This window comes from Theropithecus gelada, chromosome 1, assembly GCF_003255815.1.
Source record: "Theropithecus gelada isolate Dixy chromosome 1, Tgel_1.0, whole genome shotgun sequence".
Lineage (NCBI taxonomy): Eukaryota > Metazoa > Chordata > Mammalia > Primates > Cercopithecidae > Theropithecus > Theropithecus gelada.
In genome coordinates this window covers 38,381,861-38,403,636 of record NC_037668.1, presented here as the reverse complement: position 1 = coordinate 38,403,636, position 21,776 = coordinate 38,381,861, and the positions used below count along the sequence as shown (strand labels likewise).

Sequence of the window (21,776 nt, the reverse complement as noted above, 5' to 3'; positions counted from 1 at the left end):
AGCAGACGGGCTGTCTTATTAAAATACTCACCACACCACACAATAGGGAAAAAAAGATTCATGACCTGGTCATGGCTCCTGGATGTCTGAAACCATCAGAAACAGAAGTTGTGGTCTGGGAGAGTACATCCTTTCCTTGGCTCTCAATATGAGGAACTGTTTTTTTTTTTTTTTTTTTTTTGAGATGGAATTTCACTCTTGTCACCCAGGCCGGAGTGCAACCTCCGCCACCTGGGTTCAAGTGATTCTCCTGTCTCAGCCTCCCAAGTAGCTGGGATTACAGGCACCCACCACCACACCCGGCTAATTTTTGTATTTTTAGTAGAGACAGGGTTTCACCATGTTGGCCAGGCTGGTCTCAAACTCCTGACCTCAGGTGATCCACCTGCTTTGGCCTCCCAAGTGTTGGGATTATAGGCGTGAGCCACCGCGCCTGGTGAAAAACATTTTCAATGGAATTTTTTAGAAGGATATGTAAGGAGAAAGTTGGGGTTTTTGTTTTTCCTCCTAGAAGAAAATTCTCATGAAGTAGTTCATTTGAGACCAAGATCCTGGTGTTACTAACTTCCTCCTCAACAGCAGGTCAGCAGTAAAGAGGAAAATGCAGGCATCAAGCAAACCCTGTTTGCGTGACTTTCCTCTCCTCCCTTAAGGCTCCCTGAGGACCACTCAAAACGAAAGCCAAGGCCACTCTAAAGGGTTTAAGAGGCCTGGCGCAGGCTCATGCCCGTAATCCCAGTACTTTGGGAGGCCGAGGAAGGAGGATCGCTTGAGCCCAGGAGTTCGAGACCTGAACCAATGTATACTTTTCATGTACTAATTTATGATTTTACCTACGATTCCTGTCTTCCCAAAATGCATAAAACCAAACTGTAACCTGACCATCTTGGGCACACTTTCTCAGGACCTCCTGAGGCTGTTTCTTGGGCCATGGTCACTCATGTTGACTCAGAATAAGCCTGGGCAACAAAAGACCTCCATCTCTACAAAAAGCTACACAAATTACCCAAGTGTGGTGGCATGTGCCGATTGTCCCAACTACTAGGTGTGTGGATCACTTGAACCCAGGAGGTTGAGGCTGCAACGAGCTATGATCGCTCTACTGCATTGCAGCCTGGGTGACAGAGCAAGACCCTGTCTCCAAAAACAATTAATTAGAAATACAAATAATTAAAAGGTTTCAAGAGCAGGCATTATGGGCAGCAACCCAGGCTGGAGTCAAAGCCCCAGATTCTGTCTCCTGAAATATCTAAGGAATCCACCCAGCTGCCTCCGTTTCCCAAACAGCATATAGGGTCATCTGAATGTGAGCAGCAGAACAGTCACCAAGACAAATTTTGGACTTGAACAAAACCATTAGGGAGTCCTTAGCCCCATTTCCATGCTACAGAGGCTGCAGGACCACAGCAGACTCAGGGTCCTGGAGACACAGCTCCTTCAGCCCCTACTCATCTGCTCAGGGAGCTAAGACCACCTGGGATAGGTTTACCGGCTTGCCCAGGGAGGCTCACACCCAGATCCAGTCAGCCAGCCAAGGACACAGACTATTTGGAGAGAAAGAGGTTGTCAGCTCCCCTTCTGGGACCATCTACCTCCAGGGCAGAAAAATCAATCTGCTGTAGATTAAAACAAAATGAATCTTGAGGGAGAATAGAGACTTGTTAATTTACATTAATATATAATAAGAATAAGGGGGAAGGATGGGAGAGGGGTAAGGGATAAAACACTACACACTGGGTACAGTGTACACTGCTTGGGTGACAGGTGCACCAAAATCTCAGAAATCACCACTAAAGAACTTACTCATATAACTAAAAACCACCCATACCCCAAAAACTACTGAAATAAAAATAAAGTATTTGCCAAAAAAAAAAAAAAAAGAACAGCTGATATTGACAGAGTATGACTATGTGGCAGGTGATGTTCATTATCTAATTTACCTTATTTAATCCTTCAGACAAACCTAGGAATAGGTCCCTTTAAGGTTCATTTTACAGACAGGGAAATAGAGGATCAGAGAGGTTAAGTAGTCTCCTCAAAGTCACACAGCTGGGAAGTGGAAGAGCTATGGTTTGAATCTGAATTCATCCAATACTAGAGTTCATGGGTTTAACTACTGCATTACTGAATTTAAAGATGAATCCAGCTCCCAGGGAGTTGGTTCACTGGACGACTAAGGAAGTGCAACCCTCATGCTATACATCCAGCAGTAAAGAGAAAGAAAGCTATTTAAACTTATTGGCAATAAAATAACTAGGTTTTACACCAGGCGTGGTGGCTCTCTCCTGTAATTCCAGCACTTTTCGGGGCCAAGGCGGTAAGATCACTTGAGCCCAGGAGTTCCAGACCATCCTGGGCAACATAGTGAAACCCTGTCTTTACAAAAAAATAAATAAATAATAAAAAAAAAATTAGCCAGGCATGGTGGTGGCACCTGTAGTCCCAGCTACTTGGGAGGCTAAGGTGGGAGGATCACTTGAGCCCAGGAGGTCGCGCTGCAATAAGCTGTGATTGCACCAGGGCACTCCAGTGTGGGGGACAGAGTGAGACCCTATCTCAAAATAAATAAATAAATAAAAGAAAAAGAAAAGGAAGATACATTTTAAATAATTACCTTCTGAGCCTATTAGCAAAATAGTCTTTCGGCCAGTCGTGGTGGCTCACGCCTGTAATCCTAGCACTTTTGGAGGCTGAGGTGGGCAGATCACAAGGTCAGGAGATCAAGACCATCCTGGCTAACACAGTGAAACCCCGTCTCTACCAAAAATACAAAAAATTAGCTGGGTGTGATGGCGGTCGCCTGTAATCCCAGCTACTTGGGAGGCTGAGGCAGGAGAATGGCGTGAACCTGGGAGGCAGAGCTTGCAGTGAGCCGAGATCGCGCCACTGCACTCCAGCCTGGGCGAAAGAGCAAGACTGTCTCAAAAACAAAACAAAACAAAACACACAAAAAATTCTTTCAATGTTATTCAATGCTGGCAAGGATGTTATGAAACTATTATATGTCACTGGGATCAACTGGTCACCAAGGCTAGAGTTCGGTGGTGTGATCATCACCCCTGGCAACTTGAATTCCTGGGCTCAAGCGATCCTCTCGCCTCAGCCTCCCAAGGAGCTGGGATTACAGGTGCATGCCACTGTGCCCAGCTAATTTTTAAAAACAAGTTTTGGCTGGGCGCAGTGGCTCATGCCTGTAATCCTAGCACTTTGGGAGGCAGAGGCAGGCAGATTGCCTGAGCTCAGAAGTTCGAGACCAGCTTGGGAAACATGGTGAAACTCCCTCTCTACTAAATATAAAAAATTAGGCCAGGTGCAGTGGCTCACACCTATAATCCTAGCACTTTGGGAGGCTAAGGCAGGCAGACTGCCTGAGCTTAGGAGTTCGAGACCAGCCCAGGCAACATGGTGAAACCCCGTCTCTACTAAAATACAAAAAATTAGCCAGGCATGACGGCATGCGCCTGTAGTCCCAGCTACGGGAGGTTGAGGCAGGAGAATCACTTGAACCCGGGAGGCAGAGGTTGCAGTGAGCCAAGATCACACCACAGTACTCCAGCCTGGGTGACAGACTGAGACTCTGCCTCAAAAAAAAAAAAAAAAAAAGACCGGCTGCAGTGGCTCATGCCTGTAATCCTAGCACTTTGGGAGACTGAGGCAGATGGATCACCTAAGGTCAGGAGTTTGAGACCAGCCTGGCCAACATGGTGAAACGCTGTCTCTACCAAAAATACAAAAAGTTAGCTGGGCGTGATGGCAGGCACCTGTAATCCCAGCTACTCTGGAGGCTGAGGCAGGAGAATCACTTGAAGTCAGGAGGAAGTTGCAGTGAGCCGAGATTGTGCCACTGCACTCCAGACTGGGCGACAGATCAAAACTCTTGTCTCAAAAAAAAGACAAAAATTAGCTGGGCATGGTGGCGGGCAGCTGTAGTCCAAGCTACTTGGAAGGCTGAGGCAGAAGAATAGCTTGAACCCAGGAGGCGGAGGTTGCAGTGAGCGGAGATCGCACCACCGTACTCCAGCCTGGGTGACAGAGCAAGACTCCGTCTTTTTTTTTTTTTTTTTTTTTGAGACGGAGTCTCGCTGTGCTCCCAGGCTGGAGTGCAGTGGCGTGATCTCGGCTCACTGCAAGCTCCGCCTCCCGGGTTCACGCCATTCTCCCGCCTCAGCCTCCCAAGTAGCTGAGACTACAGGCGCCCGCCACCACGCCCGGCCAGTTTTTTTGTATTTTTAGTAGAGACGGGGTTTCACCATGTTAGCCAGGATAGTCTCGATCTCCTGACCTCGTGATCCACCCGCCTCGGCCTCCCAAAGTGCTGGGATTACAGGCTTGACCCACCGCGCCCGGCAAGACTCCATCTTGAGGGAAAAAAAAAAGAATGAAAGGGCTGATAGGATGATGAAAGCTGAAATGTTTAAACAGAAAGAAGTTGTATCTCCTTTACCTAAATATTTTATGAGAATGGATATTGTATCTGACTGGGGAATATTTCCCCTGCCTACTATTGGAAAACAGAAAGCACGTAAATCCCCTCCTCAAGCAGTATTAATTGGACACGTCAATGTCCAAACTGAGCCCACACAGCGTAGAATAGAAGCTGCAGTGCTTGCATGTGCTGGCATGAGTGAATTCTGCTCGACAGCCCTGTGCGGAATGTAAACTGGAGCTATGGCAAGAGCTTGCGAGCGCCTCCCAGAGATGAGGTGACTACTGGGACTTTGGACAAGTGCGTTTCCACTTGAGGGGCATTTACTACCTTGCCATGGGGTATTAACCAAAGCTACCCCTATGACTGATATGACTGAAGAACAGGAAATTATTTTTTTCAGGCTTTTTTTGTTTTGTTTTTTTGTTTTGACAGGCTCTCACTCTGTTATCCAGGCTGAAATGCAGTAGCGCAATCACGGCTCACTGAAGCCTTGACCTCCAGGGCTCAGGCAACCCTCCTGCCTCAGCCTCCCAAGTAGCTGGGATCACAGGCACACACCACCACACCCAGCTAATTGCTTTTATTTTTTGTAGGACAGGGTCTCCCTTATGTTGCCCAGACTGGTCTTGAACTCCTGGGCTCTAGCGATCTTCCCATCTTGGCCTCCCAATGTGCTAGGATTACAGGTGTGAGCCACCACACCCAGCTAGAAGGACAGAAAATAATCTTGAAGACTGAAATACCCAGGACATCTTGGGTGATGTCAAGGAAACACTAACAGGGATGACAGTGTCCACAAGAGTTCCCTAATATGACAGAAATCGTTTATACAGGATGGCATTACCTGGGAAGGCAAGGAGGGGGTACTCACATGAGCAGGGAGCCTCTTTTCCCCTAGGACTGACTCTGGAACTCTGATGAGCAGCCAGATTCTGTAGCACCCAACAAACAGCTCTCGCCTGACCAAACAGGAGCTGCTGGGTTGGTGGCTAGAGTTCCAAGGTGAATGATGCCTCGTTTGGAAAGATGCCAATCTGATCAAAGATGGTAAAAACAAATCAGCTCTAAGGGCCGAAATGCATGTTGTTTTCCCAGCAGTGATGGCAGAACTGAACAGTGTAAAACCCCCTGTATCTGTGCAGGGCTTTGGGTGCCAGTTCACCCTCCCCTTATGGGCAGTGGTCAACAGCCTGGCCATACATTTAGATAGGAAGGCAATGGAAACCTGACCTATTAAACAGACATTTCTTTGGGACACAGCCCTATAGAAAATGACAGGTAGGCTGGGTGCAGTGGTTCATGCCTGTAATCCCAGTACTTTGGGAGGCCAAGGCAGATGGATCACCTGAGATTAGGAGTTCGAGACCAGCCTGGGCAACATGGTGAAACCCTGTCTCTACTAAAAATACAAAAATTAGCCAAGCATGGTGATGCCTGCCTGTAGTCCCAGCTACTTGGAAGGCTGAGGCAGGAGAATCGCTTGGACCCGGGAGGTGGAGGTTGCAGTGAGCTGAGATCACACCACTGCACTCCAGGCTGGGCGACAGAGTGAGACTCCGTCTCAAAAAAAAAAAAAAAGAAAAAAGAAAAAAAGAAAACGAGGGGTGCATTAAAGTCGGACCTGTTAATGCCCATCAGAAGAGCCTTCTAGGTTTGGAAGGTGACAGGAATCAACAGGTAGATATCAACAGGTAAATATCCCACATGCTCCCTTGAGGTGGCCACCTGGGTCCGTGAATTGAGGGGATACGGGCCCTGCAGCGGCGCAGAGATGGGCTGGATTTAGCATGCTCCTCCGCACCCTCTCGGGTGCATAATGCCAAGAAGAACTGTTCCGTGTGCCAGTGAGAGAGACAGACACTGCATAGGGCTGTGGGGTAGATTCCCTGGTAGGAGGCCCTGAGCATAGCTGGCAAGTGAGACTGAGGCTGGTAGCCCTGGGGGCTACAACTGGGTCTTGAATAGACGCTGACTTGGAGTGGGCTTTGCTTCCCCAGTGGAAAGTGCAAATGCTCAGGGTGCCAGAGCCAAACCAGAACAGAAGACACCGTGTACATTTGGATGGCTGTCATTTCTTCAGACCACAGAACATGCTGTACAGCTCATAACGTCCAGCTACGGGCTGGACAGAAAGACAGCCTCCGCAGAGCAATAGTTTGATAAAGAAACGAAACCACGGCCGGGTGCGGCGGCTCACGCCTGCAATCCCAGCACTTTGGGAGGCCGAGGAGGGTGGATCACCTGAGGTCAGGAGTTCGAGATCAGCCTGGCCAACATGGCGAAACCCCGTCTCTACTAAAAACACAAAACTTAGCCAGGCGTGGTGGTGGGCACCTGTAATCCCAGCTACTTGGGAGGCTGAGACAGGAGAATTGCTAGAACCCGGGAGGTGAAGGTTGCAGTGAGCCGAGATCTTGCCACTTCACTTCACTTTTCAGCCTGGGTGACAGAGCAAGACCCTGTCTCAAAAAAAAAGAAAAGAAAAGAGAAAGAAAAAGAAAAAGTAAAAAGAAATGGAACCGCTCTCCCGTTTTGTGGCCATCACCCAAGGTGGAGTGGCCCAAATTAAGTTCAATACTTTTGTGACTTAGGACCACAGCAAGAACCACAAAAGGCATTTTTATGCATCTTCCCATATTTGCAGAAAGAGAGATTATGTCTTCCCCTCTTACCAAAGAGCTGAGGCAAAAGCCTAAGTTCAGGTTGTGTGAGGACACTATAAAGGCCAGCAGATCGGCAAAGTGGTCCAGGTTTAAAGGAAGAAATATGTCATCTACACTGAACACGTGCAGGGGAAAAGTCTAATGGCACAACTGTCCACGCCAGCGTTCATCCCAGCCAGGCTGTTACCATTAGGCTAACACTGGACAATGACCACAAAAAGATCCTTGAATGGGCCAGGTGTGGTAGCACACGCCTGTAATCCCAGCACTTTGGAAGGCCAAGACAAAAGGATCTCTTGAGCTAAGGAGTTCAAGACCAGCCTGGGCAACACAGCAAGACCTTGTCTCTCCTAAAAAAAAAAAAAATTTTTTTTTTTGAGATTGAGTCTTGCTCTGTCGCCCAGGTTGGAGTGCAGTGGCACAATCTCGGCTCACTGCAATCTCCACCTGCCAGGTTAAGGGTTCAAGTGATTTTCCTGCCTCAGCCTCCCAAGTAGCTAGGACTACAGGCATGTACCACCATGTTTGGCTAATTTTTTTTTTTTTTTTTTGAGACACAGTCTCACTCTGTCGCCCAGGCTGGAGTGCAGTGGCACAATCTCAGGCTCACTGCAAGCTCCGCCTCCCGGGTTCACGTCATTCTCCTGCCTCAGCCTCCCAAGTAGCTGGGACCACAGGCACCCGCCACGCACGCCCAGCTAACTTTTTGTATTTTTACTAGACATGGAGTTTCACCGTGTTAGCCAGGATGGTCTCGATCTCTTAACCTCGTGATCTGCCCGCCTCAGCCTCCCAAAGTGCTGGGATTACAGGTGTGAGCCACCGCGCCTGGCCCATTTTTGTATTTTTTTTTGTAGAGATAGGGTTTCACCGTGTTGGCCATGCTGGTTTCAAACTCCTGATCTTAAGTAATCCATCTGCTTTGGCCTCAAAAAGTGCTGGGATTACAGGTGTGAGCCACCACACTCGGCCTCTACTTAAAAAAAAAAAAATTAATTAGCTGGGCGTGGTGGCATGCACCTACAGTCCCAGCCACTCCAGAGGCTGAGGCAGAAGAATCGCTTGAACCCAGGTAGTCGAGGCTGCAGTGAGCTATGACTGCACCACTGCACTCTATCCTGGGCAACAGAATGAGACCCTATCTCAAAAGAAAAAAAGAAAAGAAAAGACAAATCCTTGGCTGGGTATGATGGCTCATGCTTGTAATCCCAGCACTTTGGGAGGCCGAGGCGGGTGGATCACCTGAGGTCAGGAATATGAGACCAGTCTGGCCAACATGATGAAACCCCATCTCTACTAAAAATACAAAAATTAGCTGGGCGTGGCCAGGCACAGTGGCTCAAGGCCTGTAATGCCAGCACTTTAGGAGACCAAGGCGGGTGGATCACTTGAGGTCAGGAGTTCGAGACCAGCCTGTCCAACATGATGAAACCCCATCTCTACTAAAAACATACAAATTAGCTGGGCGTGGTGGCGCATGCCTGTAATCCCAGCTACTCGGGAGGTTGAGGAGATCCAGGAGAATCACTGGAACCCGGGAGGTGGAGGTTGCAGTGAGCCAAATCATGCAATTGCACTCCAACCTGGGCAACAGAGCAAGACTCTGTCTCAAAAAGAAAGAAAGAAAGAAAGAAAAAAAAATCCTTGAATGGAAAGCCAAATCTCACCATGTAGGAAATGAAAGAGGCAAATACAAGAAAGAAATAATTAACAGATGCAAGAATAAAGTAATCTTATATACAAACTTTCCTTATATCTGCTAAAATGGAAAAAAGAAAAAAGTAGAACTGGCAGCTGAAAGGCTGGCTGTCTGAAGTGGAGAGACGAAGGCAGGAAGGGGTGGCTCACCTGCCTCCCCCAGTATGTGCCCACACTCAACCTGGGAGGCACTAAGGAGTGTCCCCATGTGCTAGTCCTGTTTTCCTGGTGGATCTGGGGAAGGAGGGTGGGGACGATGATGGTATGACTATAATTCTTGCTGAGGGATGAGTACACTGGTATAATGACTGTGATTTTTTCTTTCTTCCCAATAGCAGCTCAATGGCACTTACACTGCCACTAAAAAGGATGTGTAGGTTATGAAGCAACGTGGAAAACTGCTAATGAGCCAATGTTAAGTGGAAAAAAACCAATTCCAAAAGCACATGCCTAGCTGCTCAAAAAAATTAAAAATTGAATTACCATATGATCCAGCAATTTGGGTATATACCTGAGAGAACTGAAAGCAGGGATTTCAACAGATATCTGTCCACCCATGTTCACAGCGCAGCATTATTCACAAGAGTCATAAAGTGGGAGCAACACAAGTGTCCATCAGGTGAATGAACAAAAGAACGTGATCCTGGCCAGGCGCAGTGGCTCATGCCTGCAATCCCAGCACTTTGGGAAGCTGAGGCGAGCAGATCGTTTGAGGTCAGGAGTTTGAGACCAGCTTGACCAACATGGAGAAACCCTGTCTCTGCTAAAAATACAAAACTAGCCGGGTGTGGTGGCACATGCCTGTAATCCCAGCTACTCGAGAGGCTGAGGCAGGAGAATCACTTAAACCTGAGAGGCGGAGGCTGCGGTGAGCCAAGATCGCACCATTGCACTCCAGCCTGGGTAACAAGAGTGAAAATCTGTCTCAAAAAAAATACAGGCTGGGCGCGGTGGCTCAAGCCTGTAATCCCAGCACTTTGGGAGGCCGAGGCGGGCGGATCACGAGGTCAGGAGATTGAGACCATCCTGGCTAACACGGTGAAACCCCGTCCCTACTAAAAAATACAAAAAAACTAGCCGGCGAGGTGGCAGGCGCCTGTAGTCTCAGCTACTCGGGAGGCTGAGGCAGGAGAATGGCGTAAACCCAGGAGGTGGAGCTTGCAGTGAGCCAAGATCTGGCCACCGCACTCCAGCCTGGGCGACAGAGCGAGACTCCGTCTCAAAAACAAAACAAAACAAAACAAAAATTAGCCAGGTGTGGTGGTGCATACCTGTAATTCCAGCTACTCAGGAGGCTGAGGTAGGAGAATTGCTTGAATCAGGGAGGCGGAGGTTGCAATGAGGCTGAGATCACGTCACTGCACTCCAGCCTGGGTGACAGAGCAAGACACTGTCTCAAAAAAGAATGTGGTATCTACACACAGTGGAATGTCCAGCCTTAAAAATGAAAGAAATTCTGAAACTTGCCCCCACAGGGATTAAGCGTCAAGAACGCATATGCTAAATTAACGAAGCCAGCCTTAAAAAGACAGATACTGTAGGATTCCACTCCTGTGCAGTACCTAGAGTTGTCAAAAGCACAGACAGCAGAATGGCTGCCAGGGCTGGGAGGAGAGGGGAGTTAGTGTTTAAGGGGAAAAGAATTTCAATTTTGCAACATGAAAAAAATGTCTGGGGGTGGGTGGTGGTGACGGTTGCACAATAGTGTGAATGTACTAAATCCCACAGAACTGCACTCTTAAAAATGCTTAAAATGGTAAATTTTATGTTATGTATATTTTAAAATTAAAACATGAAAATTAAGATAAAATCATATGCCTACTAATTACAACTAAATTATTTATTATTTATTATTTATTTATTTATTGAGATGGAACCTTGCTCTGTTGCCCAGGCTGGAGTGCAGTGGCGCTATCTCAGCTCACTGCAAGCTCTGCCTCCTGGGTTCACGCCATTCTCCTGCCTCAGCCTCCCGAGTAGCTGGGACCACAGGTGCCGGCCACCACGCCCGGCTAATTTTTCTGTATTTTTTTAGTAGACACAGGGTTTAACCGTGTTAGCCAGGATGGTCTCGATCTCCTGACCTCGTGATCCACCCGCCTCAGCCTCCCAAAGTGCTGGGATTACAGGCGTGAGCCACTGCGCCCAGCCTATTTTTTATCTTAAGTTCTGGGATACATGTGCAGGACATGCAGGTTTGCTCCATAGGTAAACGTGTGCCATGGTGATTTGCTGCACCTATCAACCCATCCCCTGCGTATTAAGCCCTGCATGCATTAGCTATTTATCCTGATCTCTCCCACCCCCCACCCCTCACCAACAAGCCCCAGTGTGTGTTGTTCCCCTCCCTGTGTCCATGTATTCTCGTAATTACAACTAAGTTAAAATGCATGTCCAAGAGAAGTTAATGGAAAGGACACCCAAATGGGCAACTGCTGTGTTGGGCAAGAGGGATGATAATAAATGGCTTCTGTTTCTAATCCACTCCACACCAGCTCCTTTGCAGATACCGCATGGATTGCTATGTGCCTGGCACTTTACACAGGATAATATACAAAATCCTCAAGACTAACAGGTAGGTATTGCTATCTCAGTGTTACAACTGGACTCTGAGGTTCTGATGGGTTAAGAGACTTGCCCAAGGTCACCCAGCAGATAAAAAGTGGCTGGGTGGCCAGGCCCAGCGCTTTGGGAGGCCAAGGCGGGTGGATCACCTGAGGTCAGGAGTTTGAGACCAGTCTGGCCAACATGGCAAAACCCCGTCTCTACTAAAAATACAAAAATTAGCCAGGTAGAGTGGCACGTGCCTGTAATTTCAGCTACTCAGGAGGCTGAGGCAGGAGAATCGCTTGAACCTGGGAGGTGGAGGTTGCAGTGAGCCAAGATCCCACCACTGCACTCCAGCCTGGGCAACAGAGTGAGACTCTGCCTCAAAAAAAAAAAAAAAAAAAAAGGTGGCTGGGAAAAAACCCAGTTCAGCTGACTCCAAAGACAGTACATTCTCTTCCATGTGGCAATCCCCCTCAAACCACCACCTCACCCAGCCCCACCCTCACCTGGACATAAATGACTATCTTTTTTTTTTTTTTTTTTTTTTTTTTCTGAGACAAGGTCTCGCTCTGTCACCCAGGCTGGAGTGCAGTGTTGCAACCATAGCTCACTGCAGCCTTAAATTCCTGGACTCACGTAATCCTCCCACCTTAGTCTCCCACGTAGCTGGGGCTACAGGCGTGCATCACAATGCCCAGCTAATTTGTTTTTATTTTTTGCAGAGATGGGGGTCTCACTGTATTGCCCAGGCTGGTCTCAGACTCCTAGGCTCAAATGATCCTCCTTCCCTAGCCTCCCAAAGTGTTAGGAATACAGGCATGAACCACCATGCCTAGCCATAAATGGTTTTCCGAAGTTTCAAAAACAAGGCCGATTAGCTTCCCTATTGATAAGAAAGCATTTCTTCCAGATTTCATGACCAACATAGACAAGAGCAATGCCCCCACTGGGGCTGACGCAAGAGGGGGGCCCAGCCCTTCCAGAGAGCCCCGGAGCACCTCACCCAGTCATTCTCCCATGTCCTCATCCACCCCTCCTACAAACTTCAATGACGAACGGGGCTCCCCAAACCCCTCCCAGTGCCACCAGCCCCATACCATGTCCTGTGGTAAGAGGTGGGAAGATAGCAGCATCTGTGTCCCCACCTGAGCCCTCCCCCGACCTCTGCCAGTGGCTGCCCAACGGACAAAAGTTCAAAATGTGAGGCGCTGTGTGATCTCAGAGAGAGAGAGAGCAGTCCTGGGCTGGGAACGGGCTGCGGAGGGCAGGGATTGTTGTTGAAGATAAAGAGGGAGGAGTTTGTTGGAGAGGGAAAGTAAGAGCATTTCTCCTCCTGAGCTCCAGAAGTTAGCCCAGGAGGTTAGGGGTGGGATGCGGTGGGCTGCCAGTTCATACAAGTTGGGGAATGGCAAGCAGGAAGGAGGCTGGGGTCAATGGTCCAGCAGAGATCACCACGGACTCTGACATCTTTGCCTAAAGTCACCCAAGTGGCAGAACAGGGCAGCTTCCTTGCAAAGATGACAGCACTCCCCACCGTCCCCAGAAAACACAGAAAGACATTCCTGTTTATCTGCAGTGGGCTGAATGGTAGCCCCCACAAAGCCAGGTCTTAACCCCCAGGACCTGGACATTATCTGGAAAAAGAATAATGTGGAAAATGGGTCTTTGCTGATGTAAGTAAGTTAAGGATCCTGAAATGATTTCTACCTGAATTATCCAAGGGAGCCCTAAATCCGAAGACAAGTGTCCTTATAAGAGATAGACAGAGACCCAGACACACGGAGGGGACGCCCTTGTGAAGACGGAGGCAGAGACTGGAGTGATGCAGCCACAGGCCAAGATACGCTGTAGCCTCCAGAAGGAAAAGCAAAGAAGGATTGTCCCCCTACAGCCCCCAGAGGGAGTGAGGCCTTGCTGACGCCTTAATTTTTAACTTCTGGCCTCCAGAACTGTGAGAGAATACATTTCTTTTTTTTTTTTTTTTTTTTTTGAGATGGAGTTTCACTCTGTCACCCAGGCTAGAGTGCAGTGGCGCAGTCTAGCTCACTGCAACCTCTGCCTCCTGGGTTCAAGAGATTCTCCTGTCTCAGCCTCCCAAATAGCTGGGACTACAGGCACATGCCACCACGCCTGGCTAATTTTTGTATTTTTAGTAGAGACGGGGCTTCACCATTTTGGCCAGGTTGGTCTCGAACTCCTGACCTCAAGTGATATGCCCACCTCAGCCGCCCGAAGTGCTGGGATTACAGGCGTGAGCCACCACACCCGGCCCATTTCTGTTATTTTCTTTTAGCAACAGATCTCGCAATGTTGCCCAGGTTGTAGTGCCATGGCTACTCACAGGCTCCATCATGGCTCACTGCAGCCTCAAACTCCTGGGCACAAATGATCCTCCCACCTCAGCCTCCCAAGCAGCTGAAACTATAAGCATGCACATTTCTGTTGTTTTAAGCCACAAAGTTTGAGGTCATTTGTTACAGCAACCACAGGAGGTTAACAACAGTTGAGCATCCCAAATCTGAAATCTAAAACGTTCCAAAATCTGAAATTTTTGAGTGCCATCATGATCGAATACAAAGCTCTTTGGAGCATTTTATTTTATTTTATTTTATTTTATTTATTTTTTTGGGACGGAGTCTTTCTCTGTCATCCAGGCTGGAGCACAGTGGAGCCATCTCGGCTCACTGCAAGCTCCTCCTCCCGGGTTCACGCCATTCTCCTGCCTCAGCCTCCAGAGTAGCTGGGACTACAGGCGCCCACTGCCACGCTCAGCTAATTTTTTGTATTTTCAGTAGAGACGGGATTTCACCATGTTAGCCAGGATGGTCTCGATCTCCTGACCTGGTGATCCGCCCACCTCAGCCTCCCAAAGTGCTGGGATTACAGGCGTGAGCCGCCACACCCGGCCGCTCTTTGGAGCATTTTAGATGTCAAACATTTGGATTTGGAATGCCCAGTTGGTAAGCATATAATGCAAATATCCCAAAATCCAAAATCCAACCCATTTCTGGTCCCAAGCATTTTGGATAAGGGATATTTAACCTGTACAGCATCCCTCCAGGATGAAAAATCCCAAAAAGGTCCATCCCTTTCTGCATCTCCTCCTCCCCCACCCTACTCCTGGCACCTCCCACTCTTCCGGCATTTTCTCTAAGTGGAAGCAATTTCCCCCAATATGAGTGAAACAGAAGCCAACCGAAATACCACTTTAGAAATGCCACACCCTTCGCTCTGATCACTCCCCCTGTGCTCAGAATGTAATAGGAAGGCTGGGCACGGTGGCTCACGCCTTTAAACGTAGCACTTTGGGAGGCCAAGGTGGACGGATCACCTGAGGTCAGGAGTTTGAGACCAGCCTGGCCAACGTGGCAAAACACCGTCTCTGCTAAAAATACTAAAAATAGCTGGCCATAGTGGCGCATGTCTGTAATCCTAGCCACTCGGGAGGTTGAGGTGGGAGAATCGCTTGAACCTGGGAGGCAGAGGTTGCAGTGAGCCGAGATCACACCGCTGCACTCCAGCCTGGGCAACAAAGTGAGACTCCATCTCAAAAAAAAAAAAAAAAAAGAAGCAAAAAGAAAGTAATAGGAAAAGGGACCCATTTCCAGGAGTCCTGACCCTTATCCGAGGTGGTGCGGTTGTCACTTCTGGGGAGGGAGGGGAGTTTCATGCATATCCAGCCAGTGCAGCTGGAAGGGGAACATTCACAGGCCCCAGGGACTGTGCTGGCCCTCAGGGAGGCGAGGGTGGCCCATTATTTTGGTAGGACCCACAGCAAGCCACAGTGTTTAGCTGCAATAAAAAAAAGGGTGGCGAGGGGTTCCTGGGTTTTTTATTGTTTCCATCTTGAAACTGGCAGCATTTCTGATATGATTGCCGGGGATTTCCACCAACCAAATTAAAGACAATTCAGTCTTAGCGTTAACTGTAGGGAGAGAAAGGTGGCGTTTTGCAACCTTCGCTAATTATGAAACACTGTCACCAGTACCAAGATGACAATATTTTCCTCCCTCTCAAACAAGCCAGGCTCTGCCATCCTCCCGTGGACAGGGCCCTTCCTTGTCTCATCCATCCTGGGGCACTGCTTCTAGACCATCTTCTCTAACAGCTTTGCTGGGAAACACGCTTGTCCCCTGGGGAATAGCTGAAGCCACCCTCCTGGCTGAAAGAGCTTTTTTTCTTTTTTTTCTTTTTGAGATGGAGTCTCACTCTGTTGCCCAGGCTGGAGTGCAGTAGCACAATCAGCTCACTGCAACCTCCACCTCCTGCCTCCGCCTCCCGAGTAGCTGGGATTACAGGTGCTCATCACCATACCCAGATAATTTTTTTTGCATTTTTTTGTAGAGATAGGGATTCACCATGTTGGCCAAGATGGTTTTGAACTCCTGACCTCAAGTGATCCGCCCACCTCGGCCTCCCAAAGTGCTGGGATTACAGGCGTGAGCCACCTCGCCTGGCCTGAAAGAACTTTCTGAAGGCCCCACATTAAGGAAACATTTGCTGGGGCCCCAAACCCCACCATCAGGCCCACACCAGCAGCTGGCCTCAGGGAGGGAGGGAACTGCTCTCTACAAAAAAATGGTTTTGAAAATAACCCAGCCAAAGGGGAATTGCTTCATCCGTTGCACATTCACTTCTCCCTTTCACTGTGCAATTGAAGAAAAACAAGGTGAAGCAGGAACCGACTCTCACCATCACCACTCCCACCCCCATGAATTCCATCGGACACTGTTGTGCGACAGCGGACTGGCTCTGGGTGCTGGCCTCCAACCATTGGTGGACTGTCCGTCCTGTGAGCCCCCCAGGGGCCGATGCCCTCCCACTCTGCCTGCTCTGTTCTTAGCACAGCCCCTGAGCCCCCGTGGGATCTCAGGAAATACTTGCTAAACATAGTAGCGGAGGAGAAACGGAGCCCACAGCTCAGTGCAAAGACCCGGCGGCGTGGACTGAGGCTGCAGAAACGCAGAAACGCGCTTTTCCTGCTAGAAGGGGACATCCGCGTGGTCGGGAGTACCTCTGGGGCACGTGCCCTAATTCCAGAAACATCTAAGTGAGCAGTGTGGCCAATGTAGTCTGTTTCTGAACATGGGCTGAGGGGTGTGGGAAGTGGGGCTCAGAAGGAGGCTAGCTTAGGTGTCTCTCGAGCAGGCAACTGGGTTGTTGTGTTATATTTTTCAGAGATGGGCTCTTGCTCTGTCACCCAGGCAGGTGCGCAGTGGCACTGTAATAGCTTACTGCAACCTTGAACTCCTGGCTTCAAGTGATCCTCCCGTCTGGGCCTCCCAAAGCTCTGGGATGACAGGTATGAGCTACCGCTATCAGCCACAACCGGGTTTTAAGAGCACTCCTCCAGCCCACTCCAGTGTCTTCCATCATTCTGTGCAAGTACCAAAAGAGGACCAAGCCCAGGAAGCCGCCAGCAGGCCTCTCACCAGCCAAGATGGCTGGAATCCTAATATCAAGAAATGAAACTCCAGCAGGCCATGGAAATGCTAAGGGGTTGGCATTTCTGCTCTAGAGAGAGCCAAAGAGAAAGCTCTATTTATATCTCCTTGCGTTTGGTCGCAGCCTCATCAACCAAAAGAACCTTCCGCCCCACTCAACACATCAATCAAATTGGGGAGGGGTGTGAATGGCAGCAGCGGGTGTTACAGAGGAGTCTCAAGGGTATCTTAGAGGATGCCTCTGAAAAGTCGTCCCCTCCAAATTCCCCCAAGATAATTACTAGGATATTCTCCTTACCCCGCCAGCAACGGCACCCCCAGATGATTAAACGCGCTGGCGTCGGAAAGAGCTGGGATTCTGGAGGAGCTACTTGTAAACTGTGTGGGTTGGTGAGTTATTTAACTTTTCTGAGCCTTCATTGCCTTAACTGTAAAATGAAGACAACACCACTCAGTTCCTACGGTTGTCCAACTGAAATCACCTAGGTAAGAACGACCAGTTCTTTGGGAAGTAATGTCCGTATGGTACCGTTCAATTGACAAGAACACCAAGGCACCGTCAGGCACTCCTGGAAGAAAGCAGGGGGTTAGCCCTTGGTCTTAAAGTCCCCAGGGAGCGGTAAACCTTCCCCTCCGAGAGCCCTGAGTGAGGAAAAATAGCCCCCTCCCACTCCAACCCACGGCACACCCGCCCCACATCCACGCGCAGCTGTGCCCAGCATTTCAGAGGTGGGACTTATCAGGAGGCGGAGGGAAGGCCCCCTTAATGGAGTCTGGTGGGGTTCAAGATCCGCAGTCCCTCCTTCCAGGGAACACCTACACCAAGTGAGAGCTGGCCCATCAGCTCCGCGCTCCATCCGCAAACTGGGCAGATCCCAGGGGGGCCACGCGAGGAACCTGCATCTTGGCCGCTCCAGGGCGCCCCCCACCCGCGACCCCGGAAATCTCGCCCCTACCTGCTTCACCCTCGCCCCACCCAGAGCGCACTTTCGGGACCTCCCAGCGGCCCTTCCCCGGTTCTCTGGACCCCCGTCTTCCTGCCCCGCAACGCCCCCATCCTGGTGCCCACGAAAGGTCGTGCCAGTTCCCCTCTTCTCTATCTCAGAGGAAGAGGTGCAGATGAGGAAGCCTAAATAAAAACAGGAAACTCGATTTTTTTTAAAAAAGCCTCATTCAGGCTGAATTACGGGTAAGAGTATTTTATAAAAAAGTCCGGAAATGCAAAGCTGGGGGCGGTTTTGCCGGCGTAACCCCGGCTCGGCCGCAGATCCGGAGCTGATCTTGCCTGCGCCGCTGCAGCAAACGCGGCGAACAGCGCGGGCGGCCCGGGACGGGGAGGCGGGGCGCTGGTCCACAAGTCGGGAGGAAGCCCCGGAAACTTCCACCCTGGTCCCTCTGCAGCTCCGCTCCCCACTTGCCCGGGCTGGGAAGGGCGCACAGGACCCGGGCGCCGGCGAACTGTGCGCAGCCCTCTCTCCGCGCCAGGGCACTCGGGCGACACCGCTAGCGCGCCCTCTGTGGACCCAGCCGCCGTACAGAGGAGGTCCCTGGTCCTCTCGCCAGCGCTCGGAGCGGGCGCACGCGCTGAGCGCTTCCAGTTTCCTCTTGCCTCGGCAGGCGCACGGGAGGCCGCACCTCCGCTGGGAGCTCAGCCGAAACCCAGCTGCCGGGCCAGGCGGGCAAGGCGCGCAGTGCAGGCGCCGGAGAGCTGCACGCGCCCCTCTCGGCGGGCCCACGGGGGACGTCCCCGGGCCTCTAGGGCAGCCCCCGCTCAGGTCGCAGCAGCCCGGCCCCCGGGGATCCCAGGGCCCGGCTCGCTAGACGCGGGGAGGTGCCCAGGGCCAGGGCGCATGGGCTGTGTGTGCAGCAGAGACGGCCGCCAGCCAGCCCCGCGGCCCCGAGCGCAGCCGCGGCTCCCAAAGCCCCTGGCCGCGGTCCTCTTCCTACCTCCCCTGATGCAGCCAGCGGCGATCGCTTACCTTCCTGGCGCAGCTGGCAGGGCTGGGCGGCTCGGCTCGCGGCCGCTCGGAGCGACGGCGCTGGGCGCGAGTGAGCCTCGAGGGAGGGAGGCGGGGCGCGGCGGGGCGCCCCGCCTGCCGCCAGCCCGCACACTCCACTTCCCACTTTGTTTCCTTTTCACTTACAACAGGAAAAACAACAGGTCCCCCAGGGCCTCGCCTTCCCCCGCCGCCCACACCCCCAAGCTCGCCTACTGCTAGAGGGGCATCATCCCAGGTGCCTCTGGAAGCTGCACCTTGCCCTTCTACGAAACAAGTTTTCTTTTTATGCGAAGGAAAACGACCATATAAAGGTCCTAAGCGCCCCGCCTTCACGCAGGAAAGAATTTCAACAGCAGCGGCAGAAAGGCTGAGAGCGGGAGAGAGAGAAGGGGTAACCTGCAGCTCTAGGCACCCAGGGACCCCAAGCACCACTGCGAGGTGACCAGTGTTGGGGCTCAGGACACACACCCAAAATATGACTGTGGGAGACCAGCATGTGCCACCCCAAAATATACTTCTTCAGCATATTTTGAAGGGATTATTCTTAGAAACTGAAGGCATAGGAGTAGCTCTGAAAAGCTGTCCTTTTGTAAAATGATTTATATATATAAAGAAAATCTCCAGGCTTGGCACTGTGGCTCACTCCTGCAATCCCAGCAGTTTGGGAGGCCGAGGTGGCAGGATCGCTTGAGCCCAGGAATTCGGGCCAGCCTGGGCAACATAGGGAAACCCCTGTCTCTACAAAAAATTTAAAAATTAGCCAGTCGTGGTGGTGCACACATTGTAGTCCCAGCTACTCGGGAGGCTGAGGTGGGAGGATGGCTTGAGCCAGGGAGATGGAGGCTACAGTGATCCATGATTGCACCACTGCACTCCAGCCTGGGAAGCAAAGTGAGACCCTGTGTCAAAAACAGAAAAGGAAAATCTCCATTGGTAAAGTATTAGTATCAGGCAGAGGGCTGCTCAGAGCTAACTTTTCTTACCTGAAAAATTTTATTTTTATAAGAAGACAAGCTTCATTCACCGTACCCTCTTCTCCCCTCACTCTCGCTTAACTTGTGTACCACGTCCCCAGGATCCCAAGCCTCTATTTTTGTTTTTTTTTTTGAGACAGAGTCTTGCTCTGTTGTCCAGGCTGGAATGCAGTGGTGCCATCTCAGCTCACTGCAACCTCTGCGTCCTAGGTTCAAGCAATTCTCCTGCCTCGGCCTCCCAAGTAGCTGGGATTACAGGCACACGCCACCAGACCCAGCTGATTTTTGTGGGGTTTTTATGTTTTTTGTTTTGTTTTGTTTTGTTTTGTTTTGAGAAGGAGTCTTGTTCTGTTGTCCAGGCTGGAGTGCAGTGGCGCCATATTGGCTCACCACATCCTCCGCCTCCTGGGTTCAAGCGATTCTCCTGCGTCAGCCTCCCAATTAGCTGGGACTACAGGCACACACCACCATACCGGGCTAATTTTTGTCATTTTCAGTAGAGGCAGGGGTTTTGCCATGTTGGCCAGACTGGTCTCAAACTCCTGACCTCGTGATCCGCCCACCTCAGCCTCCCAATGTGCTGGAATTGCAGGCGTGAACCACCACACCTGACCCGAGCCCCTATTCCTTTCTGAAGGAATGTTTCCTGTCCCTTGTAGGATGTTATATGAGCTTTACTCATCTGATCCTTTGTCCAGTCTCATATTTTGTGGGATTCCCATGCATAGGTCGTAGTTACACATGCTTTTTCTCTTGTTAATCTCTCTTATGTAAATTTAATGTGTAGCCCAGCCAAGGAATTTAGAGGGCAGAAGGAGGCCACTCCCTCCTCCCCTACAGCAGGCATGAGTGAGAGGCTGGGGGAGACAGCCCAGGGCCTAAGTCCCTCCTTGCTCAGCCCTGGGTTGACAGCAGCGACCTCCCAGCTTTGGTGGACCAAGAGCATGGGGGTGGTGGGTGAGCCCATCCCTGAGATTACAACAGTGGCTTCATATCCTTCCAGGATAGGGTGAAGGGTGAGCCAGTCAATTACTTAGTGAAACAACGGCTTAAAGCACCCTCTTCAATCCAGCCTAGGAGGTAAAGGAGCTGTTATTGGTCCCTTGGATGGATGAGGGATTTGAGGCTTAGATAAGGACTTTTTCTTTTCTTTTCTTTTTTCTTTTGAGATGGAGTCTCGCTCTGTCGCCCAGGCTGGAGTGCAGTGGTGCGATCTCAGCTCATTGCAACGTCTGCCTCCCGGGTTCACGCCATTCTCCTGCCTCAGCCTCCCAAGTAGCTGGGACTACAGGCGCCCCCCACCACGCCCAGTTAATTTTTTGTATTTTTAGTAGAGACGGGGTGTCACTGTGTTAGTCAGGATGGTCTTAATCTCCTGACCTCGTGATCTGCCCGCTTCGGCCTCCCAAAGTGCTGGGATTACAGGCGTGAGCCACCACACCCGGCGAGAAGGACTTTTTCTTTTTCTTTTTTTTTTTTTTGAGACGGAGTCTCGCTCTGTCGCCCAGGCTGGAGTGCAGTGGCGCGATCTCGGCTCACTGCAAGCTCCGCCTCCCGGGCTTACGGAGAAGGACTTTTTCTACCCAAGAGATGCCTGGGCCTCTCAGGACCACCTTGGGCCCTGTGCCTGCTGGCTCCAGAGGCTGCAACAAGCAGAGGCCCAGGTCAGGCATGATGGCTCGTGCCTGTAGTCCCAGTACTTTGGGAGGACGAGGCTGGAGGATCACTTGAGGCCAGGAGTTTGAGACCAGCCTGGGTAACATGGCAAAACCCAGTCTCTACAAAAAAAAAAAAAAAAAAAAAGAAAAAATTAGCCAGTGTAGTGGTGTGCACCTGTAGTTCCAGCTTCTCGGGAGGCTGAGGTGGAAGGATCACCTGAGCCCTGGAGGTCGAGGCTGCAGTGAGCCATAACTGTTCCACTGCACTCCAGCCTGGGTCACAGAGTGAGATTCTGCCTTGAAAAAAAGAAAAAGAGAGACAGAGAGAGGCCCAGAGACCATTATTCCAGCCAAGAAAGG

General features: G+C 50.6%; 2 protein-coding genes across 2 annotated transcripts in view; one reads left to right on the top strand and one right to left on the bottom strand.

Annotated features, from left to right (window-relative positions):
- PIK3CD (phosphatidylinositol-4,5-bisphosphate 3-kinase catalytic subunit delta) overlaps nt 1–18,835 on the bottom strand; it is a 73,456-nt gene extending 54,621 nt beyond the window's left edge. The window contains exon 1 of the mRNA XM_025401012.1: nt 18,764–18,835. The gene's annotated coding sequence lies outside the window, so the exon portion shown is untranslated. The remainder of the gene's footprint in view (nt 1–18,763) is intronic.
- On the top strand, nt 15,683–17,956 carry LOC112634058 (putative uncharacterized protein PIK3CD-AS1). Its single transcript, XM_025401060.1, has 2 exons — nt 15,683–16,390; nt 16,545–17,956. The coding sequence occupies exons 1-2, from the start codon at nt 16,152–16,154 to the stop codon at nt 16,807–16,809; spliced, it is 504 nt and encodes a 167-aa protein (XP_025256845.1). The 5' UTR covers nt 15,683–16,151; the 3' UTR covers nt 16,810–17,956.
- Nucleotides 18,836–21,776: the final 2,941 nt, after the last annotated feature.

Excerpts from the sequence above, each read along its gene's own strand:
- LOC112634058 (XM_025401060.1), top strand. The coding sequence starts at position 16,152 with ATGCCCTCCCACTCTGCCTGCTCTGTTCTTAGCACAGCCCCTGAGCCC. Across the intron at positions 16,391-16,544 it reads CTAATTCCAGAAACATCTAA|GCAGGTGCGCAGTGGCACTG; the intron begins GTGAGCAGTGTG and ends TCTGTCACCCAG.